Consider the following 20,710-nt stretch of genomic DNA (forward strand, 5'->3'; position numbering starts at 1 on the left):
TGTCCTTGGACCATGAGGGAGCAGGTCACAGACCGCAAGTCCAATCCTCTTCTGGTATTCCACAGGCTCAGAAAATGTTCTGACATGGGTGCTCTACCTCATTTATGCCTGACATAAGCTATTGGGTGGCGTGACTCCTGGCCACTCTCTAACTAATGAGGTAAAAGTTCTCGGGGCCAACTCTACCCAATTTTTCAGTAATTATTTTTTGCCTTACTGCAAACAAGACCAAAATTGATTGTTTTGGGGTATTTTCAAAATGACGCAAGTCTTTGACCACACTAAACTAGGGGGGGGGGGGGTTCAGTTGTTAGATAGATAGATAGATAGATAGATAGATAGATAGATAGCTGCAGATACTGTACTCATAACAAATCAAGAGACCAAAGTCTTTTAGGACAAAAGCAAGGGCCTTGAGCAACCAGAAAAGGGATGCAACAGAATGGTCTTGGGAACCTTTACTCTCCCTTTCAAGTGCACCCTGAATGATATATTTGAACTTTAAAGTCCTGTCAAAGATGTTGATACTGTAGTGTCAAAAAGGATGCCCACATCCCCACCCTGCATTTCTGTGGAGTTCAGAGGAGTCCACTCTCCCCATTCAGATCAGCCTTTTGTTTGCTCCTGGGAGGCATTTCATACCTATTCAAGGATCTCTTTAAAAAAAATACGGTCCCTTAATATTTATTAAAACCCAACTCTGCAGTTGAATTGGAGTTTTACTAACTTTTTAAAATATTTTTGTAATTATTTTTCTTGCTGGTCCCATTCCCGAAATACAGTTTTAGTACTTTAATCTGCTCTCTAGTTTTCTACATAGGACAGCTAGGCCTGCTGCAATGAAAACAGCTTTTAGGGGATCGTCACTGTAAGGACATGTGTTTTTTTTGGGGGGGAATATGTCTTTATCAATAATTCGCCATCAATAAGATTAATAGCATTCAGTACAGACATTCGATGTTTACAAGATCATCCCAATGCATGACTTTTGTCCACTATAGGAGTATCACAGTTGACATTATATAGAAATTTTATATTGCATGGCAGTTTACGGGTATACACATATTTGCAGTATCCAGGGCAGGTACTGTGTGTAATAATTTGCGAACATGAACCCACAACAATTAAAACGTGGAAGGGAGAGAAGTCACGCCTCAATTCACATGCCCTGCGGGCTCAGTGTTTGCACCTTTCTGACCTGCACGTGCCACCAGTATCCAATACATAGTCACGAGTGAGAACCTCCTTGTCTGGCCTCTACTACCTCTGAGTATCTTTGCCAATGTGGGGGGGTTAGCTGTGGCCAAGTGACCCGGGACAGCGCCACGTAACCCCTCCTTTTCCACTAGAATACCAGTGCGTAGTCACAAAGCCACAAGTTGATGGACAGTGGTGCCGCTGATTTCCATGTCATTGCTATCCTACTCTTGGCCACCACCAATGCTAGGTCTATGAATTTATTAGTGGCAGTATGTGCTGTTGTACTGGAGTTAAAGTTAGAGTCCCCAAAAGATAGTGTAAACTGTCTATATGTACTATATAGCCCACAGCTTCAGAGAGCATCTTAGCTATCTTTGCCCAGTAAGTCAGTTGTGAGCATGACCATAACCATGTAAATGAAATTTACCTCAGTGTCGTGACAGCACAGCCAAGAGTCTGGAATTCCCTGGTACATACATACGAGTCTGTGTGTATGATGAAAGTAATTAAGTTGGGTGTATTTAAGCCTAGCATTCAAGGAGATGCATTTTGGCAGCCCCAGACACTGGTCCCACTGCTCATCAGTGAGCATAGTTTTTAGTGCCTCATCCCAGGATGCTCGTAGAGCAGCAAGGGTAACTGCCCTCCACATATAGAATTTTATAACCGTGTGATTGCACAGCGCCCTGTCCCGTGTGTAAGTATGGTTTGGAGGAGTCTGGAGGTATCCGGTTCATCGTGAGTTTGTGCCAGACCACATGTAAATGTCGGATGAGTGAGGCATAAAGAAGAAAAAAGCCTGTCCACTAGATTCTCAAATGTTCAAATAATTTCATCTTAGAAAAGGTCTCCCCATATCGTAAGGCCCGCAGATGTCCAGGCAGTCGCGTTTGGTCTGGAGCCTAAGTCTATGCAACCTCTCATCACGCATAGCGGTAGTTCAGGGACGGAAGGCAGATGCAGCCACTTCTTAACCAGATAATTATTCCAGCAAGATCAGGCCATGAACATAAGGGTGTTCCCGACTTTCTTTGGAATCAGTCTCTAGGAACCCAAAAAACATTCTAACACCTTAGACGGATGCATCCCAGCTGACCAGCGCCCCAGCTCCATTGTATTTTGGCCTGCCAACCAGCGCGTAGGCCTTTGTAATTGTTTGGCCGCATAATAATATTCATAATTTGGTTCACCGAAAACTCCCTCCGCTAGGATAGGAGATAATTTTTTAAGAGACACTCGCTGCCATTACCCCATATTAAGGCAGTTAAACACGACATTAAGTCATGAAAAAATGCCATAGGAATTAAAATAGGGAGAGCAGCGAAAAAATATAACAATCTGGGTAGCACCAACATCTTTGAAATAGCTATTCGGCCCTTAGGAGAAAGCGGCAGCCAAGTCCAGAATGGTAACGAGGACCTGTCGTTGGTCACTGCCCTGCCCAAATTACCATCCAGCAAATCCTTCATTGAGTGACATACCCAGATCCCCAGATATTTAAAAGAGTCACAGAACCAAGGGAGTGGAGTAACATGTAGTGCCCCTCATTGATCAGAAGAAAGTAACGTCATTTGAAATAACTGGGAATTATCTCAATTCACTTTCAAACCTGATGCATTGCCAAATTCATCCGGTAGGACCATGAGATCTGAGAGTATCACTGCGTAGATAGACCAATGCATGGTCAGTATACATGGATAATATGTGCCAATGATTGTTAACTTTTATCCCCCAACTTGTGGTGTGCTGTCTGAGTGCACAAGCCAACGGTTCCATTGCCAATGCAAACATAATCTGTGAGGGGGGCAGCCCTGTCAGGTGCCCCACTCTGACAATCAAATAACTTGTGAATTAACAAGCCAGTGTGTTAGTTCAGGATCATCAAAAGGGGGAGGAAGAATTGTCCATTTTAGAAGTATGCACAGGTGTAATAACAGCTCTTGTATATATGGAAAAGTGATTCGGTAATATTTGCTGCTCTAGAAGTTTGGAATAATTTAAACCATATCTTGCCCCATATCTGAATGGAAAAGTAGTTCCTGTTTTTAGGTCGAGCCTAGAGTCAGCGCGCATGTGCTGCTCTGCACGGCATGCTGTATTCCGTAGGAGGGGTTTGGCCACACCCACCACTTTTAATTGGTTCCTTCCTGTGCCTTTCCAACTACTTTTCTTTTGTGTGGTGAATGGTGCCATTTGTCCCTCCTTTGGGTGTGTTGGTCCCACCCATGCCGACTGACCCTCTTACATGGGTTGTTTTGCTTCAGACCATTTCATACCTGCGGTGCACTCTCTTATAACATGTGTTTTTGGCTGGAACACTAGCACATGCTCCGCCTCCTGACAGCCGCTGTCGCAGCTTTACTTTAGTTTGTGATGTCACCCCAAAACTATTGCAGGCTTTGTTTTTTTTTTTAAAAAGGGCCACTTTTATGTCCTGTCCCACTTTGCCTTTCTCCAGGTCGCTTTCCTTTGCTCATTTTCTAAATACCTATTGTATTCTGTATGATGTCCTACTATTTCCTGTTGTGCTGCAGTCGTCAGTCTGTCTTTTGATGAGAGGGTTGGCCACTTGTAGTAGGAAGATAAAATGACTGCTAAGCTTTCACTTTCATTCTGATCCTTCCTACTGGTTCAGTGCAGTCTGGCATAACGGAAATGCATTGTAATCAGTAGGTAGTAGTATTGCCAAAGTATGACAGATTATCTCGACACATTTTGGTGTGTTTTAGTGGAAAACAACAAAGAAGTTAGAAACCAAAAGCGAAATTAGTTACCTCAAATTCTTGGGTACTGGATTTGAAAACTAGTCTAAAACGTTTCAGCACAATGGTAATAGAACTCTTTACTACTCCGTGCTGGCTTTAGGTTAGGTCAGTGCGTCCTGCGCCATCACACCTGGGGCCAAGCTGGTATGGGATCTTTGCATGACAGGCTGAGGTGAAAACAGAATAACTTGCTTGCACAAATCTTTGCATGCACAAAATTTTGTAGGCGATAATAGCAATTACATCATAAATAACTCTGCTGGTTAATGCACATGGAGAGGCTGCGATTTGTCGAGTCACATTTTTTACTCATGATCAAATGGCATACAGGGTTGATTTTTGGCCTGCATGAGTAAACCTAATAATCAGAAAAAGAATTCTGATGCATGCAGCTCTAATGCACGTAAAAAAAGTGCATGAGCCCTGGCCGCTTTAGGTGTCCATAAATGTTTCCTGAAGCAATCATGTATTCCTGAATCACACTGCATGACCTAGTGTGTAGTAATTATATAGCTCTTCAATTCCTGGTGGCACAGCACCCAGGATAATGTGCTGCACGGCTAAAGGCATAGAAGCTCCCAAATGTGAGACCTATTGGCTATGCCAATGCTTGTTACGCAAGCCATTGGTGAATTGTGTAATAATGAGATCCATTCAAGAAAAGTTGGACCAATACTTAATTAATTAAACTTTACCATTAGGTAGCCCCATCCCATGGTGTAAAAAGCCTTCTCAATATTGAGGGATGCGACCCAACGGTGCGCATCCATCTCACATGCCCAATCTATTAACATAAAGAGCCTGTGTAAGTTCAAGAAGGTGTTCCTGCAAGGTGAGCAATAAATAAGATCAATCCTGCTGTGCAGATAATGTAGCCCGAGTTATGTGAGAATTCCGTAGCCTACCTGGATATTAGTGGCCCATCTCTGCAAGTGTTGCGAGAGTGATATCAACAGTGCTCCTGTTTTGGGGGGTGGGAGCAGTCATCGTTTGTCCAGCATGCAGTTGAAATCCCCTCCCCAAGTAAGTTGGTGCTAGTGGATTACGCAGCAGTGCCAGGTGAAGGATTGCAAAAAGGGAGCTTGATTAGCATTATGTGCATAGAGTGATAGTACTGAGAGTGATAGACTATCCAATAAACCTACAAGCACAGCGTAATGGACACCAGGTCAATTTGAGTGTGTAAAACTTCTAGAAGTACCCCAGGTGCCACCCAGATTAATGCTCCCCTGTGATATCTGGAATATGTGCTCCCTATCCGCACCCACCCTCCAACTCCTGCACATAAAATCCAGTATTGCTGATGTTAGGTGCATCTCCTAAATGAGTGCAATCTGAATCTTACGTCTCCGGAGATACTAGTAGACACGATAAAGCGTGGCGTAACCTGCCATGTCATGTATATTTCAAGTCAATAGTCAAAGCAAGGAGCCCACTGCATTAATATTGAGAGCCATTATGTTGTGTGTGAGGGTACATCCAACATCACCGCCCCACCACACATTTCCCCCTTCAGCCCCCACCACATGCAGTACGTCACATTTTCCACAAAAATAACTGAAAAATCCACTCTGTGAATAACCTCAAAATAACATAAACAATTCCCAGCTCTCACTCCCAGGCCGGTACACCGACGGGTTGCCAGCCTTTGGCACTGTAATGCAATACGAACAACCCTAAATATCAGTCTTTACCAGTGGTACTGTATAAACGTGGGGGCAGCACACTACAACTGCGACAGGCCTGTTTTAAAATGACCTCAACCCTCCGCACTCTAGTCAGCGTAATTATTATATTCAAATCCCACAACTACCGCAGAAACTCATTCATGTATAATCCCATCAAACCTTAGAGGCACAATTCATAGTAAGTCTTCTGCCATCTGAGGGGTTACAGTCGGGCCATCCCCCAGCAGTGCAGCAACCTGTGACACAGTCCCCTCCAGTGAATCATTTTGCCGGTTCTCTGTCTCCGAGCCTGAGGTTGGGGGCGAGGGGACTGCCGCATTACTCTACACGACTTCCACCGTCTGGGCTCTCTCCTTAGTGGCCTTTTCTTTAGTGGGGCCCTGTGGATAATGTCTATTACGTGACTTCCATTGTCTTTGCGTTTTTCAGATAGAAGGAGGATCAGTTGTAACTCCTGATGAAGATGCAAGACCTCTATGCTCTAGCCAGGACCAGGCGTCTTCAGGTGTCGCACAAAAAGAAGTTGTGCCTTCACGCACTAGCCGAAGAGTAGCAGGGAACTGTAAGGCATATTTAACGATGTGTTCACTGATTCACCTCTTTGCTTCCCTGAATGAGGATCTGCGTTGTTGAACTTCCTGGGTGTAATCGGGATAAATGTGTACTTGGGTGCTTTCGACGGTCTAGGGGCCCCTGGGTTGCGCCACCTGTAGTATGTGGTCTCGGTCCATATAATTAAAGAGGCGGGTGACCACCAGCCTCGGAGGGGCACGCGGACGGGGGATGTCTCCCATGCACCCTGTGGGCCCTCTCAAAAGAAAAGAAAGTGGATTGTTTACCTTGAAAGATCGTATTCACAAACCAATCCTCAAGATACAGCTACCAATTTTGGGCCCGCTGCCTGTTCTGGGAGACCCTTGATCCGCACAATATCCTTTATTGATCTACCACTCTCCCTCATAAATACTTATCTCCTGCATGGCCCGTAGGTGCTTTCCTGAGTCAGTCACCGTAGGATGCCTTGCAGCCAGCGTGGATTCTGTGCTCTCTAATCTGTCCTTCAGTTTTTTTGATCCTCCCGCAGAAGACCTATGTCCTTGGGTTCAGGTGTAGATTTAATATCTAGGACGGCAGTTCATCAAATCGGCGGGAATGTCGGATAATGTGGCTGACAGCGGCATATCCACAGGTGTGGCGTTTGTACGTTCCTCTCTCCCCTGAGCATCACCGGCTGCCGCGGGGCCCTTGTCTGCCTTCTTCTTCACCATCTTATGAACGGTATGATGACAGATTTGTTCTCGCCTCAGTGCATCAGGTGCCTTCACTAATGCAATAGTGGTAGGGTGTCGAATTTACCTGACTAGCACTCCAGGATGGGCAGAGAGCAATTGGACCCCAAAAAAGAACAATGTGATTTTGTTGTGAAAAAAAAAAAAAAACACCTTCCACCAGGGGGCTTGTGCAGGTTGTCACGGTCTGTGTCCCATCCGGGACTGTATCACTATAGGCAAATCAACAACTGATGCGCACCTGTCCACAATATGATGATATGGATAGCCGAGTTCCACAGCAGTGACACTCCCGTTGAAGACCGCCACTGCAAATATATGGCACTAACTATATCAATTACCAAATGACAAGGGGCTGTTGTAGTTGGTGCAAGTCCCCCTAGAGGACCGCCTTCCATTCATGCCCACAGCGTCCCACCATTCTCAAACAGAGAATCCACAAACAATCATGTAATACTGCCCCGGGGTCCACTGGCAGCAGGCCTGCATCTGCAGAAGAACCATCCCAGGCCGCAGCATGGTCCTTCCTCAGTCACAGCAGGAGGGCTTTCTTTTGGGCCCAATCCCTGGTATTGGAGGACGGCACAATCGGAACACCAGGATCTGCCTCCTGGGCAAACACCACGCAGAGCGTATCAGATAAAGGCAGGGGAGGGTCAACCAGCCACACAGCCTGAAACAGGCGCACACGCAACACTGGGCCACACGGCATAGCTCACCACGGCACCAGGACAAGTGCTGTCCGACAAATGCAGGGTCCCTCATCACCATCGGAAAGCCCAAGCCTAGGACTCATCCCACACGTAGTAGGCCACGTCCCGCACCTCTTGTCAACCCGGTCCCGGTGGTCCCGTCATGGGACTCAGCAGCACACATGGTCCACACTCTACCTTGTCTGGGTATCTGGTTCTCCCAGCAGGCCGCAAGACACACCTCAGTCTTCAGGCGTGTGACCCCCAGTGTCCGGGGCCTCTGGCTGAGTCTACCTTTAGGGTTGAGGCGCCCAGGACACAGGAACCCAATCCAGCATCTCACTTTGGTGAGGTGATGCGACTGGCGGCCCTGCAGGGCTGTGTGCAGTGTTCGGGTTGCCACTGGAGCACGAGGTCGGTCATATTCAAGGGTAATTTACAGAATACTTCACAGGCCTGGTGCGGAGCTCAGTTCCAAGTTTCTGCCCCGGCCAACATTTTGTTACGCCCCCACTGTAAGGACATGTTGACATTATATTTCTACCAGTGGCGGTTTCTGCGTGCGGGCGTCGGGGCTCCGCCCCCTTTATTTTCAGCCCCTGGGTCAGCTATTACAAAAGTACAACTAAATTCTTTTAATAAACAGTAAAAGAAAAAATTTTAATTACGCAGACCTCTAATTGCTTGGGACCAGGCTCAGGGCTGTTGTAGCTGCAATGATAAGTGATCACGAGTGTCATGTCACGTGACCCTGGCAGCGAAGCCTATGCCTTTCGTTTTGGCCCTGAGTCTACTTTGCCGGGCTGACAAGCTCACTGCCCTGAGGCCTGTGAGGTCATCAGTTCGGCAAAGACATAGCCTCGAGGACCAGTCTCCACCCACTAATGACGTTTGGCTAAAGTTTGCCCCGGGCGCTTCAGGCTCAAGCCCTGTAGCGCCAGGGGCTGCATGTCAGTCAGGGAGTGGAGAGGACGGCACCCCACCCTTTCTGAACACGTCACAGGGAGGTGGGTCCTGCCCTCTGATAAGCTGGGAAAAGGAGTGGTAGAGGCAGCAGGTGGGAAGCCGAGTCTGCGCAGTTTGTCATAAGGACTTTTTAAGACACACTGCGCAGACTCGAGGTGTCTGCTTCCCGCGTTGCTATTACAGGACCGTGTGAATGGCCGCCATCATTTATTTGCAGCTCCGGTGTTTCAGTGGGAGGCTCTGGCCACACGCTTATGAAGGCGCACCTCTCTTTCAATGGCCTACCTCCCCCCTCTCACATCCGCCTCTTTCTACCCATCCAAGGCCCTTCCCTGGGTCTCCTCAGGCCCCAGACACCGTGATCCTGAGTGCTGAGTAAGAAGTCCGACTGCAGCTGGAAAAATCCTGAGTATTCTTCTACCCGCGTTAACGAGAGCTGCCAGGGACGTTGCAGCCACTTTTCAAATTAGCACACTTCTAGTTCGAGCGGTGGCAGGAGAAAAACAGTCAAACACCTGTGCTGAGGTGGACAAAGAGGGCCCAGTTGTCCGTAATCAGGTGAGGGACTCCTTCAGTCTGACTCTGTTCTCTGTTGGAGATAATTGGCAAAAACTCAGATTTTGTTAGTCCGGCCTTGGCGGGACCTTAATGAGCTGTATTTGTCTTCTGCTTTCAACAGCTGGTACCAGGGACCTGACTTCGTCCCTGCAGCTAACAAGCCACTGAGATGGCTCCGAGGGCAGGGTGCATTCAATGGGGAGGCCAGGTTTCCTACCAAAAATCAATGTGTCCTTGTGTAACGCAACAGGTGGTAATGTAAAGCGCTCTGATACCCAAAATCCTCGGGTCAAGTTCGCGCTATATAGAGATCTGTAACAAACGGTTGAGCCAAAAGCTGATGGCACCCAGATGTGTACGTGTCAGTAGAATGTCTGTCATGTTATATTTTATAATATACAAAAATATAATCTAGTAAAGTGTAGATTTCTTATTAGCACCTCCAATGGGACATACTTTTATAAATGGTATTTAGGACACTATATTTCTGTTATACATTTTGTTAGTGCCATACTACCTGTAGGGACTTTAATCATTGACTTCTTTTAAGAAGGCAGTAGCTTGAATCATAAAGAATGAAATTAATCCGTGAGTGAGTATGAGTGAATACTCAGATCTTTGCAACACCTGTAAAATTCATAATGGTAGATGAAGCACTTCTTTAACTGCATTACATTCATCAAATTGTTCACGGTTCAAGACAGCACATAAGACACCAATGGTTATTTTTTTGTAGTTTGGGGCTATTGGTCCTTTTACAGAACCTGAGCATCCATTGTTTGACCCCACTTTATTAATGCAAGTTAAAAGTCAGCAACAATGTTGTCATGTTTGCATATTTATTAAAGCAGTATTGGCTTGTAGTAAATATATTAAGGATCATAGGAATGCTACATTGGGCATGCATGACATGACGAAATGTAATGTTGCATGATTTTCACAAATGTCATTTCTTTCCTGCCTGTCTTGGAATCTGCGTGCATGCATCCATTTTATATCATGACATGTGAGTATCTCTGAAACATCCCTCTACACAGTGAATATGGCTGCAGAGAGTCATAATTGGTTGCAACACAGAAAGGTCATTTAATTCTAATAAAAGTAGTCGGAGTGCATGCAAGAAATAGGGCCTGAGTTACAGATTGGCAGTGAGATCAAAATTGCTGATATGTAATGGGTGCTGTAAAGCTTCTCTTGGCAGGATTATTGTTGGTGGAACTATTCCTGGTGGAGTTACAGCTGCCATGTTGTAATATATTGGTGGTAATACCACATACGCTAATATCGCTCTCGATAATTCTGATAATTGAGGATGTTTCCTGCTTCTGCCGTGAATGAGTGGAATCACCACATCATGCTAAGAGCACTTAATAACGAAAAGTAGTTGTACTGTAATTGCATTTATATAGCTTTTAGTACCCCTTACGAGTTGTTAAAGCGCTGGGGTTGCAGAGTATCATGTTACCCACAGTAAAGGTAGTAGTTTAGTGCTTAATATTGTTGTACATTTGTCGGTTATGGGATTACTCTTGTGCTCTGAGGATTCTGGAGCATTTCCTCTAGTTTCTAGTGGTGGATTGAGTTATTAGGCCCGCTGCTCTTTTATGAAAAAATGAACTGCCGCATGTAGGTTCTCGTTTTGAGTGGCCTACTGCCCTAATGCTAACAGGAAAACTGAGCCCACATGCCCCCTTTTAAAATAAAACATGCACTGGGAATGGCAACCTGCCTCCTAAAAAATGCTGCATCACTTTAAAGAGCACCCCCCGCGCATGCTAGCCCCACGTCTCTCAAACTTCACCAGCCGCCACTGATTTCTACATGTCTTACTTTTAAATACTGTGCTGTCTGCCTTGTGGGCTACAAAGCCTACATAGTGGCAACTTGTTTATATTTAAAAGGGTGGTTTCATTCTGTTAAACGTTTATTTTGACAAGTGGAATTACTGTTTTTACACTGCTACAGAGAGACTACATTGTAGTGGATGGCACAATAGGTGTTGCAGTCCACTATTAACATTTAACTTCAAGGCCCGGGGTACAACTTGTAGCATATACTAGAGACATTTAGGCTATAAGTTAAATATACACGTTTAAGATATGCCACTTCAATCACATTTAAAAGGAGAGCATAGGCCCTTTCTTTGCCACTGGTTAGCAGGGACAAAGTGCACAGAGTTCTAAAGCCAGCAAAAAATATAGGGTGGAGCAAAAGGTAGAAAGAAAATCCGGGGTGGCTAGGCAGAAAAGGCAGATTTCCTACATGTTGACATTTATTTATTCCCTTTTGGTACTGAGCTCTTGAGGGTTTCCTTCTCTATTTTAAATATTTGTTGCTACCTCACGGACAAAGACTACTGAAAGTTCTAAAAAAAAAAAATTGTCCTCTACAGTGATGAATACCGTGATGAATATTTTCCTGGCCCACCTTTTGTGTAATTGATAATTATATTCGTAATAGTTAGACAATTCTGCTTCCCATCCCTGCACCTCTTTTGGAATAGTATTATTTTCTCATTCTATGTGATCTTCTACTAACCTAGTGATTGACCTTCTGCAATATTCTTTTATCATTGTATAACACATGAACCAAAATCTTTGAAAGATAGTTTTAAAAATGTGTACGGCAGTCCATTTCAGAATCCTGTTTTCATGTTTTAATTGCTTTGGAGCAATTCCACTAGGTGTATTTGACAATAGTAAGTACAAAACGTTAAGTGTCATAACAACAAGAATTTTTTATGTATACTCCAATTTCCATATTTCTCCTGATGACTGCATAGCCTTCCTATTGTTCTTCAAAGTGATGTATTTCAATAACCCATGTTTTTCAACCTTGTTCTATAGTCATTTGCACTGAGCTTTTTTATGCCAGCTCAGTTTGGTTAATTCAACGAGCATTTTTTATTTGCGTAATTGCCTTAGCATAACTTGATTTTTTTCAGTTAATAAGCATAGCATTTGTTTTACAGATCAAAATTACAGCAATTAAAAATGCAGAAACCAACAATTTGTTAAGCTATAATGACGCCATGTGCACGGTTTCAAATGGTCCAGTAGGAAAGCCATCAAGTTTCAGCTCTCCCGATTTGCCAGCTGCTATCCGCACTGCCTTTGTCATGGGGGTGAGATGAGATGCAAACTCTCCTTTCAAATGTATTTTTCCTGATTTATACTCTAATAATTAAGAATCTCCAGTAGTTTTATGAATTTTACAATGTCTAGTCTCCAGATTTCTGTGTAAATGTAAATTATTTTAAGTAATGTTGAATAAAATACAAACCTGTGTCTCCTTTATGAAAGGTTTTCTGTTTATTTCTCCTTGGTCATAATGAAAACAAACAACGTATTGGATTTTGTCTGCACTATATGTTTCAAAGATTGAATGTTTGACCATTAACCAGATTGTGTGGAGAGGTGTAGATTGTTCCTGAGACTGGCATTGTTTAGGCAAAAAGACTTGACTGCGGTTGCTTAAGTTGACTTCATGCTATGTCACGTTCCTACTTAGACCCTCATTATGAGTGCCAGAATAACGTTTAGGATATTTGTGCACTAGGTGAAATCTTATAGCATGGGGTTTTAAATGTGCAGGTTATGGTAATTGGTTCCTAATTCGGAGTTTGCTCTCTGAAAGTGAGGCATGACATAATGATTTTTTTTAAATTTCGTGCCACATTCTGCATATTTCAGAATTTAACCAGCATGTTTTCTGCTTTGCAGCTTTGACCTGGCAAAATGTACCTGTAAAAAAAAGTGAGGAGTTCCTAGGGGTAGCTTTTGAGCTTTCTTAGACTCCTGGTGTCTGCTCTTCGGGCCCCTCCAATTGCTTTTTTGCTTCACCGGAGCCTTGTTGTCGGTCTATCCACTTGGTTTCTCTCCTCTTTGTGTGCTGTCTCTGGGGCCCTCATGTCTGTCCTTAATGTCCCTGTCTTGAATTCTTTGCTCCTCTGGGTCTTTCATGCCCTGCTGAGGCCTGACTGCTGAATAGAGATCTTTACAAGCTGAAGATAAGCTGTGGTTTGAGAAGTTGTAAGTTCACCAGCACTGGTGAACTGGAAAAGGCAGAAAGTAACCAAGAAGAGGAAGTGTATGATGTCATTTTTCTGCCTTTACATGCTTTAATTTCTTTTCTTCTCTATCCCTCTCGTAATTTAGCAATATAGAATGCCCTCATGATCTGGATATCACACACACTGTTTCTCTCATGGCCATCTCCAAGAATCACTTAGAGAGGTCACCTTGGAAAAAAAGCAAGAGCAGGACCTCTCCTTCCCACACCAATGATTTTCTTCTATTTTAAAACTGTTGTGTGAGTTCGTTCACAGTGATCAAGTTCCCAGGAGCACGGAGCTGAGGCTGTGTCTCAAACGCAGGGGATGCTTTTCCTCAGGAGATGGCATGTGTTCTTTTTTGTTTAAAAGATTTTTATGTGGCAAATCAATAAGATTAGCTATTAAACAAAGGTATATTCATAGAGGTAAAAAACTAATAAAACAAGATATTGTACAGGGATAACTTTAGTTGCATACCTTCACCCGAGAGAATTAATTGGTTTGTCCACATAGCAGACACAAAATGCCCGAAATGCAGAGAAGTGGGGGGGGACTTTTTCCATATGCTCTGGTCCTACCTGAACCTTACCTCTTATTGAGAAGATATCACTATGATAGTTACAGACATTGACAGGGAGGTCCTGTGTGAAACAGCCTATTGTCTCCTGAGTAAATTCCCATATACAGGAAAGACAAAAGCCACTAGAAGGTTTCAGGATCTTGCTTTTAATATTGGCGAAGAGGGAAATTACTTGGAATTGGAAAGTAGTTGGAGGACCTAGACTATTGGTAAAGCGTAGAGAATTGGAGAGGTGGGGATGAATTTGATTCTCGGTGAGGCTAGAGGCAGGTGGGGATCCATAGATTTGACCAAAGCCTGGGAAGTATTAGTGGGGGCGTTGAACCCGTAGACCCCGACTCTAGACTCACCATCTAATATTCCATAGAAACTGCCCATTCCTTGATTAACCAATATCCCAGTATTGTGATTCGGGGGGCAGAGGGTACGTATAGCGACATTACGGATAGAGCAGCCCGCTGCTTCGACAGCCTATCCAAAGACACATTTTGAATATTTTTCCTACTAAGTCCGACTCTGTGCGCGGTGGATGTAGGGTAAGTGTATTATTAAAGATAATTGTTTACACATTGCCTTAGCTATTATGCTTGAACTATTATTAGAGGTGCAACGCAAAATATACTACTCGGCTAGCAATGCTTGTTCTCACTGCAAAGCAAATAAAATCTGTTCAAAAAAAAAAAATGATAAACTTATTTTTTAGATGGGTAGGAAGAAAAAAGATAACAATTTTATTAGCTAGCAAGAGTGTGAATGAGATGAGGGCAGAGATAGAAAAGTAGTAAAATGTAGCCAAAATAAATCAGATCTAATCTTTTTTTGAGGACCAAAGAAGAAACAGTATGTATTCTATGCTCATCATGGACACATTTCCACCAAGTAAAATCAAATCATTTGGAAAAGTCTTTCCAACATGGGAGTATAAATTTAAAGCTAAGAGCAATTAAAAGGTCTATCAAAATCCTCATGTCGGTGAGCTAATCAAACTCTCCTGCTGAAGAACTTAAGAAAATAGTAAAGTAAGAGTTACTTTAAAATAAATTTACATTTTCCAAATATTTAGACCAAACAGAGGTCCAAAATTGTTTAACATGCAATCAAATAACTTGTGAATTAACAAGCCGGTGTGATTAGTTCAGGATCAACAAAAGGGGGAGGAAGAGGTGTCAAAATTAGAAATATGTACAGATGTAATAACAGCTCGTATATATGAAAAAAGTGATTGGGTAATATGTGCTGCTCTAGAAGTTTGGAATAATTTAAACCATATCTTGCCCGATAGCTGAATGGAAAATGGAATGCATAAATATTACCACACCAGTACCATACCATTGTAATCTTGGGTCAAAATGAGTTAGGGGATAACCTGGTTTTATATATCTGAGTTTTGGGAAGCAATCCATTCAAAATATGATCCAAATTTAAATGGTAAAGGTAAGCCGGAATCATAATTTATAGGGGATTTGTAAATTAAATCTTGGCAAGATTAATACATTTGATTACAGTCAGCTAAAAAGGACTTAGTTACTGACATGTTTCTGCAGGAAGTCAAAAGTATTAATGTTATTGTCATTCCAGAATTGATAAGTTTGAGTAATACCTTTTTGCTCTCCAGTATTTAAAATTAAAGGATCTATTACAAACCTAAGAATAATTGGACATAAAGATAATGTTCTTGAAAGAAAAGTAATTAAGTAACAATCATTAAAAAACAGCATCATAAAAATCATGTTAAGGTATAAAATTGCCTAATTAAAAAAGACGAATAGTATCATTTGAAGTCAGAGAACCTTATACCTCTTTCAGTTTTTGGTCTTATTAGCTTGGAAAGAGCAATATGAGAAGTTGTGTTATTCCATAGAAAATTCAAATAAGTAGAATCAATCTGCTTAAAATAGTATTTAGGAATTTTAGAGGGCAGCATAAAGATAGTGTATAAAAAATGAATGAAATACAATTGTTATTTGTATAGTATCTAATCTTGCCTCACCAAGATAACTGAAGAGACCAAGCAGAAAGTAAATTTGTATTTTAGATTTCTAAAATTAGAAAATTATGATTAATCGTTCTATAATCTTTGAAGAAAACCAGGTATCAATGTATTTGATATTCGAGGGGTGCCATGCAAAGTTAGAATCAACAAACCTATACTGATAACATGAAGTGTTCAATGTCTTTTTTTTGTAGTCTTAGTAAAGTTAAGTTTATAACCAGAGATGTTGGTATATAAGGAAACCTCCTGTGGAAAGGGGTGCAAAGAAGCCAGGGGATTAGACATGTAAATCGAAGTATCCTCAGCATAAATGTAAAGCTTAATTTCTTGTGAACTATATTTAAAACCAGATATCTTCTGGTTACTGCAAATCATTTCCAGGAAGCGTTCAAAGCATCAAATAAAAGGCAATTGAGACAAGGGATAGCCCTAACTAGTGCAGTGATGTAAATCAAAGGAAAGGAGTAAAACCGTGATTAACGAATACACTGGCACAGGGTTGGAAGATAACTATTTTATAAAGAAGATTAATATAGGACTGAAACCAAACCAATGAAACATTTTAGCATGTATTGCCAGTTTATATGGTCAAAAGCCTTCTCAGCGTCTAATGAAAGTGCTGCAAGAGGAGTTTTAAATTGTCCTTCTTAACAAATAATATTCAAAAGTATTCTTGCATTATCAGAAGAAATATACCTTTAATGAAACCAGATTGATTAGATTAAACAAGGAAAACAGATTGTAAATGAGAGGTCAAGATTTTGGTAGATCTTAAAATCAAAGTTAATAAGTGAAAAGAGACTATAGTTTGTACAAATTGTATGATCTTTATCTTGTTTGGGATTAATAGTTATAAAAGTCTCCAAAAATGAACCACTAGCTTTGCAATTTGAAATAAAGGATTTTAAAAAAAATCTAATAATTTGGATGCAAAAAAGCAGGACATTGAAGAAATGAGTTAAATGGAAAAACCATCAGTTCCATTATAGAGAATTAATAGCATATAATATCACCTGAAGTGTAATGTCAGACTCTAGATCCACAAATGTATCAGATGAAGAGGGCACTCTGGGAATACCTTCAAAAACATTCTGTACATCCGCTTCGCAAGGTTGGGCTTCCTCATTGTATAATGACTTGTGCCATTTTTCAAAGGAACTAGACCTGACATTGGAGATGGATTCAGTATTATCAGATCAATAGACCTAATAGCTTTACCTTCTGTTTCAATCTTTGAATAGTTGGCAAGCATTATGCCAACTTTTTTCTGACCCCCATGAAATTTGGATTTGACTTGCAGCAGGATAATACACGTGTCAATAATAGCAGTTTTGTTGAGGTTGGACTTGGCTTAAATTAAATCATGCAATATAGAGCAAGTTTTCAAGTGGAGTATTTGTGTTCATGGTTTTTAACTTTTTGGAAAAGGATAAACTATTGATTATTTAAATTATGTTTCCTTTTAGCAGATAAGTGAATAGTAAAAGCTCTAAAAGAGGCTTTAAAAGCATCCCAATTGTTGGTAATGTACTTACCAGAAGAATTATTAAACTGAAAAAAATTGGGTAAAACAAGTAGTTGCTTGAGGTATGAAAGAGGGTCAGATAAAAGATAATTATTAAATCTCAGTCTCCCACTTTTTGAATCTACTGTTGGAATATCTAAAGAAGCCAAAATACGGGGCATGATTAGATAGAAAAATTAAGCCAATCTCAGCAGATTGTATGTTTGGAAATAGTGATTTGGTAATAGTGATTTGGTAATCAAGATAAAATCAATCCTGGAAAGCCTGATATGCACTTTTGGGAGACAGAAAAAAATATAAGATTTATCAGAATTACAAGTTTTCCAGACATCAAACTATGGTCTAGAGAAAATTGCAGATTGAAACGCCTTATGAAATTTGTCATGTTTGAATTTATGCTTGGTTCAATCAAGGACACTTTGCAGATATTTTAATCTAGCAGCGACCGGACTAGCTCTTAGCAGCACTGTGGCCTCTCACAATATTGGGACTCTCCTAGCACTGGTTACCCGATGGCTGCCTGCTACCAACATTGCCTGCCTAATGAAACATGATTTATTCACCCCCCTTTCAGGCTCTCAAACCCTGCCTAGCTTTGGCATCACCGACTGTCTTATACCAGTCCTGTGATATAGTCAGTCTTTTGGAGCTGCAAGTATGAAAAGGCAAACACACCTAATCGAAACAATGGAGGAGAAGAACCTTTTACTTTGAAATATTACATTGTTCCATTTCAGGTGTGAGAATTTGATACAGTTCATGCATATCCATTTATTTCTCATACTTGTAGTCCTGTATCTTTAATAGGAAAAGAAAAACCTGTACTAAATTGCATAAGTAAAACAACTAATATATGTGACCTGAGTCAGATCTGCTTTACAACCATAAAACCTAATGTTATTTAAATATTAAGTTCCCAGAAGCGTTTTATGTACATCAGGAACAATTTAGTTTATTTCTCCTTTTTTCCTGAAAGAACCAAAGTGAAGCACCTGAAGCTTTGGTGTTTTAACCAGCATCATGTTGCATTCTGTGACTTTAAATGCCATTATGATATTTGGTCAATTGACGCCAGGTTTCGATTTCCCTAAAAGATATCTCTTTACAGATAAAACCACAGTTAAAGTAGAGTTATGAATTAAAACTGAAAAGCTTGGACGGGGCATTAGTTCTGGTTTCTGTAGTAGCTACTTTTTAACAGTTTTTTAATGGGAAGTCCTCATTTCTTAAAACATATTTTAAGGTTATGTACAACATAAACCATAATTTACTGTTCAAAAATCATATGTGTGGTTTTTTTTTTCCTTCCCTGAATGTTGTTCCACATCCACTTTCCATGTAGCCAACACTCTTTGGTCACCCACCCTCTGAGGCATAAGAGCTTCTGATGGGAGTTAAAATGGAAAACAATATTTTTTAATTTTCTTCTTATTCCCCACCTTGCCACCACCCCAAAATGCAATCATGTTGGTGGCTCTCTGATATCTCCAAGACAACTCTTCGTCAATAGAGAGGAAAGTTACTGCAAACGGGGGGTACTCTAGCTCAAATAAAATAATTCTTGTCCCTCATTGTGGTCTCAATGAAGAATGTGTGTCAGGGTTTCTGATCTGGAATCTTTTGTAGTTGGTGTACGCTCTGAAGGGAAGGATTTCAGAACTTTAAGAATGGTGCTATTGCTCGTGATATGTCTAGAAAACCAGCAGCAACACCTTGATGGTTGCGGCGCCTGCTGCAAATATCCATCTACTGGGAGTCCCACAATCTCTGGATAAGTCCATCACATTGACTATTCAGAAGCTGTTGGATGATAAGGTCCCCTTGCCGAGGGACTCGCATGGAGTAACAGGCTCAAAGGTGTATCTGCTGCCAACCAAGATATTGAGTAGTGGTGATAAGAATCCTGGAGCTGAGAAAGAAGCAGTCCTAGAGGGATGGTGAATGAATCTTGAGCTTTCCAGATTATAATATGTCCACCATGACACCACACCAGCGTCTCCCATCATATAAAGAAAGACTTATTTACTTTAGGGTCCGAAGCCTTGCTATAGGTCCCTACAAAGACTGAAGGTGGTGTTGGAGGGAAACAGGCACATATCCTCTCAAGTAGATGCTGCTGACACTTCCTAATAGTCTACATGATAAAAAATAGACAGAAAAATATGATGGTGACTGTTTCTTGTTTCTGATTCTGTGTAGATGTTTTCTTAATTCTCACAGAGGCAATTGAACATGATACTGGTGGTTCTTAATGAGGCTGGTTGTGAATCTGATGGGCTATACATGCGTATGTCATCATGTTGATGAGATGCACAACTAGTTCCCATAAGCAGTACCTACCCTTGACATAGTTGTCCTTTAAGCTTAAACATGTGAGCGAAGAGGCAGTTGGGAAATACTGGGAGGCCCAAGTCCTGCAGAGAGAAACGTTACATGTATAGACAATGTGAGATGACATTTAATGTCCTAAGGTGAAGTACTTCTGTTTTGAAATGTTTGCAATGTAGCACAAAAACATTAATGCCCTGAACTGTTATAGAATGAATGTGAAATCCAAGTACGCATATCTTGTTTCTCACAGATGTTCTTCTCAAAAGGCAGAATGATTTGATCATGGGTGGCAGACATTCTGTATTTGATACAGAATACAGAAATATAATACATCAAATGCAAAATCTGAACTTTATGTTGAGTCAATAAATACTTACTATTGGGGTGCTGTGCAGAAGAAGCCAGTTGGGCACTGTTGGGCATGAGTGAAAATTCATCAGTACATGCAGCAAAAACATAATTGGCAGCACCTTTACAGGTGCCGTTTTCTTTAATGCTTAGACTGTTTAAATATTTTTAATTTGCCATTTTAGGAAGCTGCTCCATTGGACCAGCCTTTCAGTGCCGTGAAACGTGAGCAGCAGAAAAAATGGGTTGAGGAGCTGAATAAACAGAGAGAAGAAGATAACAAAAGAAAAATACAAGAAAAAATGAAACGTTTAGAGGTAAGTGAAAATGATTATGAGCATGTTGAGGACAGATGAAGAAAAACAATTTGGATAAATATTAAGAACCTTGCATACATCTCACACACACTTTGTCAGTTGTACTTAGATGTAGTAGTAATACTTTATTCGATAAAAAAAAAATCATCATAAAAGTGTACAATTTTTACAATACAGTAAAAAATAGAAACAGGAACCCACCAATCCTTAAATACAAACAACAACACATGCTTCACTTTTACAAATTTAGTAAAAAGTACATAAAAACACTGTCAGATATCATGAGGACTTCCTACCAGGTGCCTACTAGCGATTAGGTGGGATGAGTGAGGGCCTTGATACGCCTCATGCGTGACAACCATGCACTGCCCAAGTATTTAGCTACTCCGCACACCATGGCAGTG

At 41.4% G+C, this 20,710-nt stretch overlaps 1 protein-coding gene across 1 annotated transcript in view; it reads left to right on the top strand.

The window, feature by feature from the left end:
* CCDC66 (coiled-coil domain containing 66) overlaps positions 1-20,710 on the top strand; it is a 356,874-nt gene that overhangs the window by 85,059 nt on the left and 251,105 nt on the right. The window contains exons 8-9 of the mRNA XM_085624655.1: positions 12,130-12,282; positions 20,175-20,306. Of these exons, the coding sequence (XP_085480781.1) occupies positions 12,130-12,282; positions 20,175-20,306 (285 nt within the window). The remainder of the gene's footprint in view (positions 1-12,129; positions 12,283-20,174; positions 20,307-20,710) is intronic.

The sequence above is a fragment of the Triturus cristatus genome, chromosome 9 (assembly GCF_964204655.1).
Source record: "Triturus cristatus chromosome 9, aTriCri1.1, whole genome shotgun sequence".
Classification (NCBI taxonomy): Eukaryota; Metazoa; Chordata; class Amphibia; order Caudata; family Salamandridae; genus Triturus; species Triturus cristatus.